We start from the raw sequence: 11,493 nt of genomic DNA on the forward strand, positions 1-11,493 counted from the left end.
ATACTCTATCATTTCATACAGGACATCATTAAAACGGCAAAGTGTTTAGCCTACTTATATTTGTGTGTACAACGCAGTTAGAAGCTAGGCTAACGTTAGCCTAACGTTACGTTAGAGATGTAAAAGATAACGTTCAAATACGTTGTTGACTTACCTTAGAACAGATGTAGACATCCTTGTTTAATTTATCCACGTTTAGTTGGTATTGTGGTCTAACGTTACCGCATAACTTAATCCAGAGCAGACACTTATCTCGGTTGAGATGTGGCTTGGGAAAGGGTAAAAAATACACACCATCGCCCAGCCTCTCGGGATACCTAGTGTCAGAGTTGCATGTAGCCTACCCCATGCACGCCGTTTGACAATTTTAAACTTAAAATGACTAGAAAAAAACATATAAAAATGAAGCAGAGGAAGCAGAGAATGTCCGAGTGTATTGGGTTAGCTATGCGCACTGTGATTGGCTCATGGCGTTTGGGGGCGTGGTTTAGCCATAGGTCAATTCATTCACGAGCACTGCTAACAACACACTGTAAACCACTCAGAACACCCTAACAAAGCCCTAAAAACCAACCAGAACAGCCTAGAAACACACTGTAAACCACTCAGAACACCCTATATCAACACACTGTAAACCACTCAAAACATCATAATAAAGCACTGTAAACCACAGAACACCCTATTGCAATGCACTGTAAACCACTCAAAACACCCTCACTCTAAAAAAATGCTGGATTGTTTTAACCCAAATTTGGGTCAAATATGGACAAACCCAAACATGATTGGGTTAAAAAAAATAAAAATTAATCCAACGGCTATTTGACCCAAATTAGGGTTGAAACAACCCAGCATTTTTTAGAGTGCAAAACACTGTAAATCACACCCTGCATTGCACTGTAAGCCACACAAAACTCCCTAACAAAGCACGGTAAACCACAGAACACCCTATAGCAATGCACTGTAAACCACTCAAAACACCCTATAACAGTGCAGTGTACACCACTCAAAACACCCTATAGCAATGCACTGTAAACCACTCAAAACACCCTATAACAGTGCACTGTACACCATTCAAAACACCAAAACAAAGCACTGTAAACCACTCAAAACATCCTAATAAAGCACTGTAAACCACAGAACACCCTATAGCAATGCACTGTAAACCACTAAAAACACCCTATAACAGTGCAGTGTACACCACTCTACAATGCACTTTACACCATTCAAAACACCCTATAACAGTGCACTGTACACCATTTAAAACACCAAAACAAAGCACTGTAAACCACTCAAAACATCCTTATAAAGCACTGTAAACCACAGAACACCCTATAGCAATGCACTGTAAACCACAAAAAAACCATAGCAATGCACTGTAAACCACAGAACACCCTATAGCAATGCACTGTAAACCACTAAAAACACCATAGCAATGCACTGTAAACCACAGAACACCCTATAGCAATGCACTGTAAACCACTAAAAAAACCATAGCAATGCACTGTAAACCACAGAACACCCTATAGCAATGCACTGTAAACCACTAAAAAAACCATAGCAATGCACTGTAAACCACAGAACACCCTATAGCAATGCACTGTAAACCACTAAAAAAACCATAGCAATGCACTGTAAACCACAGAACACCCTATAGCAATGCACTGTAAACCACTCAGAACATTAGCATCTGCATTTTAACCCCCTAACAGCCACACAGAACAGCCTTCAAGAGCTCCTGTCCTTTTACCTTACACAGATATCCACTGAAAAGTTCAAACACTTTTAGCCTTTTATGTTCAAACCGGAGTCAGACAATGATGGAGAGACTCAAGAAGAAGTGACATCATGCAGAAGCAACATTTCTGAATGGTTAGTTGATGAATTTATGTAGCTTATGTGTAGTTCTACCAGAAAGACTCGGGAGAATAAATACTGTGACAATTATCCATTTATTAGCAACCCAGCAAGCAATAAAGTTCTTTGGCGTAGGCCCCGTCCGTAGCTCGCAATCTGAGGGTCCGGACTCTGCATATCCTGCCTGAAGATCAAGGCAGGGGCGCAGCCGACCCCCGTGAGGTATGGAAGGGACCATCCTGGTGGTGGTGGTGGTGAGGAGGATGGAGGGAAGGATTCAATTTGGAGGAGGTGGGGAGGATGGTGGTGAACTGAAGCGTCAGCATCTGCGAACTCAAACATGAGTAAGAGCCGATCTTTTATACCACAAGTGTTGGAATGTGATTGGATAGATGAAAAGGTAGAGTGACGTAACAATTAAGTCTTCCTGGCAGAACTTAATGCTAAAGCTTTCATTTATCTTCTAGTCATTGATTAGCATATTCTGTCTTGATAATCTATAAATCACGATCCCGGGGGTGGGGTTTATGTACATTTTAGGGTTAGTGATGTAACTAACCCGGGAGGAAGCTCCTAGTTCCTACCAGCCATTTGTTGTAGTCCTTAAAAAAATATTTCTTAAAAAGCAAATATCTTCCTTTGCTTTGAACTTTGAGTGTTATAACTTAGATGTTGTTTATGCTCAAACAGCAACATTACACACTAACTAAAGTTAGAAAAGTGAAATCATAATCAGCCACCCCTTTAACTTTACTTGCACTCATGGGCTGGTGACCATGCCCCCGCCCCAAACAAGTTACTGTGCCCCAGCCCCGATTTATGTGCCTTGCCACCGGAACTTGTATAAATATTCCAATATAGTGGCATCTAAAAAATTTTTTTTATAAATATAAATACTAATAAATAAATAAACCCCGGTGTTATAGCTTCTTCAACCATTTGGGTAAGTAAATGTTTTTTTTTATTATTATTATTGTTTACTTTCAATTGGAGGATTAAAGCAATTATTTGGCATTTCCCACTTTGACCAATTGTGTGTGAGTATGGTCACATGCCCAAGTGGCTTCACTCACATGTCTCACATGACTAATCATTTAAAGACGTGCACATGGGAGGAGTTGTGGTTGTAAAGTTTATTTTTTGTTTCAGATCTTTTTATTAGTATAAATAAAGGAGGTTTTTGTATTTACTTTCTCACACTGGACTCAATCATGGAAGAGAGCAACTCATGCTATTTATTGAAACATCTGTTTAATTTGGTGGGATTGTTACTTTTCCTGCTGGATATAGCGCTGGACATTCGGACTGTTGTGTCATTTTATCAGGATGGGGACTATGTGTATATGGCGGTGATGATCTTTCTGCTGCTGGGCTCTTCAGTATTGTTACAGGTGTTCAGCTGGCTCTGGTACTCAGATTCCCTGGACAAGCTTAAGACTAAGGTGGAGACATTTGCTAACAGGCATAAACTGATCAAACCACTCCACTTCCTTCAGCTTGGACTCTACCTGAGGTCTGTGATATGTTTGCTTCTCAATTTTCCTTTAATAGGGAAAAAAAGTGCACTTTAGCATATTTTTTAAAAGAGAACGTATATGGAAATAATATACTTTGAAAGAATATCCTTAAGTCTGAACTGAATGTAATGCTTTAAGACACTTCACTGCATGTTAATTGCAATTAAATGAAAATGCATTATTTAAATTACACAATTAAACGTAATTAGTCTACCTTTAGACTGCTTTTTGACCCACTTGGGCAGGACTTAAGTACATCTTTATATGCAATTGCATTAATATTTTGTTTCTTCTTGAGATATGCTTAAAGTGTACTGCAGAACAAGCATTTATGGTAAAACTACAATATACTCTGTCATTTCTCTAGTCTTGAATGTTATGTAGCCTATTTTAGTATATTTGTTATTACACATTTGTAATTATGAAGTTTCAGTTGAGCAATATTAAAATTTAACTCTTAATGTAATATTGAATAACACTACAGTTAAAATTATAATCAAGTACTTTGCATGTGCTTTAGTGTTAGTCAACAACACAGCAAAATTAGTGTACTTCATTAAAGCACAACACAATATTATTAAAACAATGATTTTAAATGTACTTTAAAGTGACATTTTTAACGTGACATTATTACAATGTGCATTTTCTAAAAGTGTAATTAAGTGTGTTAAGCAATCATAAAAGTGTATTCGCTTTAAGTTCACTAGAGTGGCTTTTAATTTCAATAATATATTATCTGCAAGTTTTTTTGAAGTTTTTTTAAAAATGTACTCTTAAGATTTGAAGTACAATACAAGTGCATATTCAGTACAATTAAGCGCACATTTTCACAAGGGTAATGCTCAATAAGAATACTTTATGAACACTTAAAGGAACAGTTCACCAAGACTACAGAGACTACAGCTAGCCGTCTAAAACACTATTTAGGTGAGTTTAAACAATGGCTAAGTTGCTAAACGCATCTTGTTGTCATGTAAGGGCCCTGTTCATGTTGGACAGACATTTTAATTGCATTTTGTGTCTGTTAAGAGGCACAAAGACACTCTTTAGGTTAATGCCCCCATAACTGCCGTTTTAGCTGAATGGGAGCTCTGGGCATTAACTGTAACAGCTCCGTGTTGCAAGCACCGATCCGGTTCGTTTTTTTTTCTATAGACAGTACTCACAAAGGTAAAACGATCAAGATTAACTTAAAAATTCACCGGAGTTCTCCTTTAAATTTTGCTTAAGTAAATTCATGTACCTTATGTTCACAGGTATGCTGGGATGATAGAGATTTCCACAATGCATTTTCTTCATTACATTAAAAGTTTCAGAGAGGGTATGGCTGACATGAACTGTGACTTCCAGATGCTTCGTCTATTTGAGGCATTTTCTGAAAGTGCCCCACAACTCATACTTATGATGTGTAGAATCTTACAGAGAGGAAAGCTGGAGCTTTTTACAGGTCTGTCTCAAATCATACACTTTAAATCTTTGTTTCTTTCAGATTATAGTTCTTATGTGTCTCTGAACCACTAAAAGTGACTATGAAATCAAACTTGACCATTCATGTATATATCTTTTTTTTTTTTATATTATTGCAGTATTTAAACGATTTCATATTTATGGAAATTATTATTATTATTTTTAATTCACTCATAGTCTTTAATACCTTCACCTCCCTCTTGCAGCAACATCTCATCTTCTCTCTGATGACGTGTTTACTGGCACAAGGGACAACCTGTCAATCACATGAGATCACAGCAATAGAAAACCACAATGATTCAATGATCCATTCAATTCCCAAATGGACAAAATAAAGTCCCGCCCTATATTTTTTCTTGTTCAAGAAGCCATTTCACACTGATATATGTCACAATAGGGAAGAAAAGACTATTACAACTTCCATTTAATGCAGACTTTAAAGTGATAATTATCCCAAAAAGGAAAATTCTGTCATTTACCCACCCTCATGTATTCTGTGTTGTTTCAATTTACATGGAACACAAAAGAAGATCTTTGGCAAAGAGGATCTTTAGCTAAGATATTAGCACCAGTTACTTTCTTTACATGAAAAAGAGGTATAAAGAAAGTAGCTGGTGCTATCAAGCACCTAAAAAAGAAAAAGAAAAAAGTACCTTTAAAGTTGCATGAAACAGAAATTGTGATAGTCTTTTTGTCACTACTGTAATGTATGTCTGAGTGAAATGGCTTCTTAAACAAGATAAAAAAACATAGGGTGGGAGTGGGACTTGGTTTTGACCATCGGGAATTTACTGAATTGTTGGATCATTGTCATTTGCTGATTGCTTCAATCTTGTGTGAGGGACAGGTTGTTGTTTTTAATTAAAAAATACAAGGGCACATGAATTAAAAATAATAATAATTATAATAATGATGTGCACGTATAAGTCATTTACAGAAAACACTGCAAGATTCAATTAAAAAATATTTATTGTCAATTTTGATTCAGTGGTCTTCAATGGTCAAGCATGTTTACCATTTTTAATGTGCTTTATGTCTGTCCGCTGATCAATTACAGTTGTGCTCAAAAGTTTACATACCCCTTGCAGAATCTGTGAAAATGTGAATTTGAACGATAATAATTTGAATAAGAGGGAACATAAAAAAGGCATGCATTTTTTTATTTAGTACTGTCTCTAGAATGGTCCATATAGCCTTGAACAGGATTTGTTTCCAGGTATGACTGTGTAGGCCTACTCAAAATGTGCTTTTGACTTTCATTTATGTTTGGATATATATATCAAAGTATATTGGTCTCTAAAAAGCGATTCCGAATTCGTCGGTTCACTTCTGACATTATGTCGAACGTGACCAGGGAAAACAGAACGTGAAAGGGAACTGAAGAATTTGCAGGACCTGAAGGATTTTTCTGAAGAACATTGGTTCTGATGCTCAGGACAAACAAGGGACTTGTTCAACCATCAAAAAAATCACAATAAATAAATAAAAACAGTTGTGGAGCATCCAGGTAACGACACACAGTATTAAGAATCAAGGGTATGTAAACTTTTGAACAGGATCATATTTATAAATTCAGCTATTTTATGTAAAATGTATTTTTCAGAACAGTACTAAATAAAATATAACATGCATTTTGTATTGTCCCTCTTATTTTGTTAAAATTATTCACATTATTACTTTTTCAGATTCTGCAAGGGGTATGCAAACTTTTGAGCACAACTGTATATGTGAATAAAAAACTTTATTTATTGATTCATTCAGCAGTGCCAATGTGTGTTTCTCAGAGGCTCAGCATCAGTATGCCTGTGATTATATGCATCACTTGCATATTCAGAAGAACACTATTACTTGTTTACATGCAATGTTTTTTTGTTTCAGGTTTAAAATTCCTCTCATCAGCTGCTTCAATAGCCAGTTCCGTAGCCTTGTATCACCGCAGCATGCGTTCCTTTCTTCAAGAAAAACGCAAGATGAGCTGGATCTCCACCATTGTCTACTTTCTGTGGAACTTGTTGCTGATCATTCCCCGTGTGACCGCTCTGGCACTCTTTTGCAGTGTATTGCCACGCTACATCATCGCCCACTTCCTGTCTTTGTGGATGCTGCTGGTTTTAGGGGTCTGGAGCCAAAAAACAGATCACATGAAAAGTCCTGGTTTGGAATGGCTCTTCAGAGCTACTGTTGGACTCATCTGGTACTTCAGCTGGTTTAACGTATCAACAGGAAACATGAAAGTAAAGAATATTCTCTATCATGGTGTCATGGGGTTGGACACAGTGATGCTGCTGGGCTTCTGGTGCTGGAAGGTGTTTGAGTATACAGGCTGTTGGAGCTCCTTAAATCCTTACATAGTGATTCCGACACTACTAGGTTTGCACATTGTTGGAATTCTATTGAAAATGATATACTACAGATGGTTTCATCCTAACTGTGATGAACAGAAAATAGCTAAACCCAGTGAACATCAGAATATAAGTCAAGCTGCAGTAATTTATAACATAGAGACAGACACCCTGGAATCTTCACCTGAAGCTGTGGCTGTAACTCCTGCTCAACCTGTCACTGGTGTTCTGAAGAGGGGGAGGAATATGGCTGCTAATTTCTACTACTAGTTCTTGGTTCAACATTTTTCTAAGACTCCCCAGCTGGTTTGTGTGTGTTGCAGGGGCGACGCCTGATGAGCTGCTGGCAACTCGTCACATTATATATATATATATATATATAATACCCAGTATCTGTGGTTGGCAGAACTTTACAGTTAAAAATAAATGCTATAGATTCATTTTAGGTTTTATGGATTTGACAAAAAAACTAAAACAAAAACAAAAAAAAACAGCATACTTCATTAACTGATACAATGTTAAAGGGCACCTATTATGCAAAATTCACTTTTACATGGTGTTTGAACATAAATGTGTGTTGGCAGTGTGTGTACACAACCACCCTATAATGATAAAAATCCACCCAGTGCTTTTTTTATAATCCCCATAAATCATAAGCACTGTCTCAGAACAAACTGTTCTCAGATTCGGGGCAATGTGATGTCACTTTGTACAGGCCCCTCCCACGACTGTTGATTGACACTGCAGTTTGAGCATAGACCTGCCCTGAGTGAGCTGGACACAGTCCTCCATTGTTTCGTTGTTGGATGTAAGAATGAACATAGCAGTCTTCATTTACTCTCGTTGTTACTCGAGGACGGATCTGTACCAACTGTTTGTGATCCAGCTTACGGTCTTCAGAGCGACAGTCCTAACGTTACTGACCACGGCAGAAATGAAAGTGAGAGCACGCACTTTATCACAGCTCATCGAGTCATTTTATGGATATAAGGTTTACCAGTTTACACCCACTGAAAAGGTGTGTATATATTTGTTTACTGTTAGTTATAACGAGTGTTTTGTGTACTTCGCTGTGTATGTTGATGATAATGAAAGGGAGAGAGAGAGAGAGTTTATGGATAAGACTTTAATGCGCACTTCTTATACTGTGTTTATTCAGGGGCACGTTCAAGTTCAAAACGCTGCGCAACGTTTTGCTACGGTTTCCGGGTTGAACGTCATGTTTCCTGGAAACGGCGTGCACCGGTGTGCAACAGGGTTGAGATACGTTTTCTCTTGTTTGGTGGGTGTGTCAGAACTGCAGTCCAATCAGCAGCAACATGTATATAAAGCACGCGGTATTAAAGTGAACTCGCACAATGGGTTCAAGGAAAGTAGTTTACAAATGTGTTCGATGCAGCTCGGTATACGCAACAACTGAGGATATTAGAAGACATGTTTGTCGTAAGTTTTATTGTAAAAATATAGGATATCAACATAATGATGATGTAGATGTTTATATTTTTAGCTTCATTGCAAGTGTATGACATTTGGTATAGAAATAAACAATGGTAATTAAGTGCTTTTCCTAAAAATGAGAAAGAAAATACAGGGTATTAAAACAGTATGAACTACAAATAAAGTCAGTATGTGAGGCTAAATAGATGTGTTTTAGTCTGAATTAGGTAAGATGTGTGCTTCCATTTCAGTTTCAGCAATCCCTTCACTTGATTGGGATGTTCTCTTTTGTTCTGGGCGGCAAGTGCAGTAACTGTAACATCGAGCATATTTAGTAGTATTAAACACATATTTATACCGACTTCATCAAGCTCCAAAAATTCTTCACAAAGAACACAAAGAATGGCCTTCTCAGCTGCCATAGTTGCAACTCTTCAGAACAGTGTGTTCAACGCATCACCGTTTCTGTTTAAAAAACGTTGTGCAACGTTTTGTCGGGGCCAGGGGCGTAGCCATCATTTCAAAAGTGAGGGGGACAGAATACCAGTTTTTTTCATGCTTTTGTTGACAGGCTTAATATGCTATTTATTTTTAAAGCAATAAAACAGAAAGAAAGAACGATGTTCATTACTTTATTGCACATGCAGGGTTTTTCCTGGCTCAAAACTAGGCGGAAGTGGTAAAATCCTGATCATGCATTTTAATAATAAGATAATGAAATTTGTATTTTTCATAGACCATCATATAGCCTACTGTGTTTGGTGGAACTCGGTACCCCTAGGGGGGTCCGGAGGCATGCCCCCCTGGAAGAAAATTTGTACATTTTAAAGATAAATGCATTAATCTGGTGCACTTTGAGTCACCCGAATCTGCTGTTAAAAATAAATAATCCACCCGCCAACCGCCCAAACCTATGATATTTGATCATCACATTACAATTATTCAAACTACAATTATTACATCACTGTTGGAAAACATTCTTATCAGAATACGTTTTTTACCTTTATAAAGGGCATTTTTTCCTTAATTTTATTAAATGTAGCCTATGCTCCATCTTTCATTTCAAATTGAAACGTTGTTACCGTCAGTGTATTATTATCAACTATAGGCTATCAATCGCCACTTAACATTAAATTAAATTAAATCAGAATCATCCTTGCATTATCTGTGATTCCCTATTTATTATTAATATTATTTATTATTATCTATCTATCTATCTATCTGCCTGTCTGTCTTACTAAACTAAAACTTTCCAATTGAAAACCTTCAAACTTCAAGCTTTTAAAACTACTTCAAACTTTCTGGTTAGGCTTTTTCAAGAGAACTTAAAGTTTGTCATCATGTAGCCTACACATGTTACAACGCAAGCAGGCTGTTAATGCATGAAAATACAAATTCAGCATTAGGCTAACAATCACCATGTTTATTCTCATTTGAAGGGCTTTGATAACATCTGTGAAAATAAACAGTGGCGGATTTAGCAAATTGGGGGCCCAAGGCGAAGGTATGTATGGGCCCCCCCATCCGATCTTTAAAGGTGCAATGTGTCATATTTCTGAGGATCTATTGACATAAATGCAATATATAACTATGTTTTCAGTGCATAAAAACCTTACTTAATGAACCGTTATGTTCTTATTACCTTAGAATGAGTCATTTATATCTAGGCCTACATAACCGCGGGAACCCCCTTCTATGAAGATCGACATATTGTGACGTCTAAAAATCACACACTGCACCTTTAAAAATCTTTTTTTTACAGACTGAATGGCAGGTAAAGGTTGGAGAGGAGAAATAAAGCTTCCCCTTTAAACCTTGCATACACTTATTCTTATTCACACCTAAACAGAAACGTCACAATGTTTACATGGTACAATTTCTGGTAAGCTCTGTTTTTATTTTATTTTTGCTTGACAAATTTCGATTCAATTCTTGTGATTTGATTCAATACTGGCTCATTTAGATACATATTAGGTACACAAGATAGACGTTAATTTTTCTCAAGAAAAAAAAACTATGAACATAATGCGTTTTAGTAAACAATATACTAAATAAGTAATATAGTAGGCTACACATATTTAGCTAAATACTCTTTATATCTTATTTTTCTAGTCAACTAACATGCTATAGCCTATATTATGGTAATTAAATGGCTTTCCTGAGGTAACGTTATGTGACGATTGTTCTCCAGCTGTTTTACCTCTTTCCACGGTTGAAAAACACTGATTGGTCGATATTATGAATAAGGAATATACTACATTTTGGTAAGTTATTACCGAAGATGATCAGTTCACGTGCCTCTAGGGATCGGTCACGTCACATTACAAGCTCCAAAGGGTATTTATTGTTACCTGCTCAGCTCAGCTACCGTTCGGACGCTCTTGCTTACTGCTCCGCGCTTTGCTCTATCGCTTTTATATTTTATCTTCTATATTTTTATATTTTAGCTCCTTTTATCACCTAATTTTAACTTCAGCAAATCAGCACAGTGCTCAAACGACAAAGTTTGGATTATCACAAAAACGCAGAATTCTTCTACCCGACCAGCTTACATTCCGGGGAAAGGAAAACACAACTGCCTACAAGGATAAGAGAGAAAATGCCTCTTCTGGAATCTACTTGCTGCACTAACTGCCACAGACTTTTACAAAGGATTGCAGTTCTTGAAACAAAGTTATTTACGGGACCACCAAACCAGACGGAACACACAACAGAGCTTCGTCATGGACACCCTCAGCATATAGCCGGTGAGTCCCATGAAACTAGTGCTCCTCGACAGGTAGAGAAACAAGCCGATCGACTTACAAATCGATGGCACAAACAGGGAGCGAGACCCAAAGGCACTCGAGACATCAGATTGTCACGAGCCCCACATA

At 37.2% G+C, this 11,493-nt stretch overlaps 1 protein-coding gene across 1 annotated transcript; it reads left to right on the forward strand.

Moving 5' to 3' along the window:
• The first annotated feature begins 2,988 nt into the window (after positions 1-2,988).
• On the forward strand, positions 2,989-7,972 carry LOC309511282 (XK-related protein 8-like). The gene is made up of 3 exons (XM_082186380.1): positions 2,989-3,367; positions 4,628-4,818; positions 6,717-7,972. Exons 1-3 carry the CDS (start codon positions 3,066-3,068, stop codon positions 7,448-7,450), a joined length of 1,227 nt encoding a protein of 408 aa, XP_082042506.1. The 5' UTR covers positions 2,989-3,065; the 3' UTR covers positions 7,451-7,972.
• Positions 7,973-11,493: the final 3,521 nt, after the last annotated feature.

Source organism: Leuciscus leuciscus (assembly GCF_965113295.1).
Source record: "Leuciscus leuciscus genome assembly, chromosome: 12".
NCBI classification, from domain to species: Eukaryota; Metazoa; Chordata; class Actinopteri; order Cypriniformes; family Leuciscidae; genus Leuciscus; species Leuciscus leuciscus.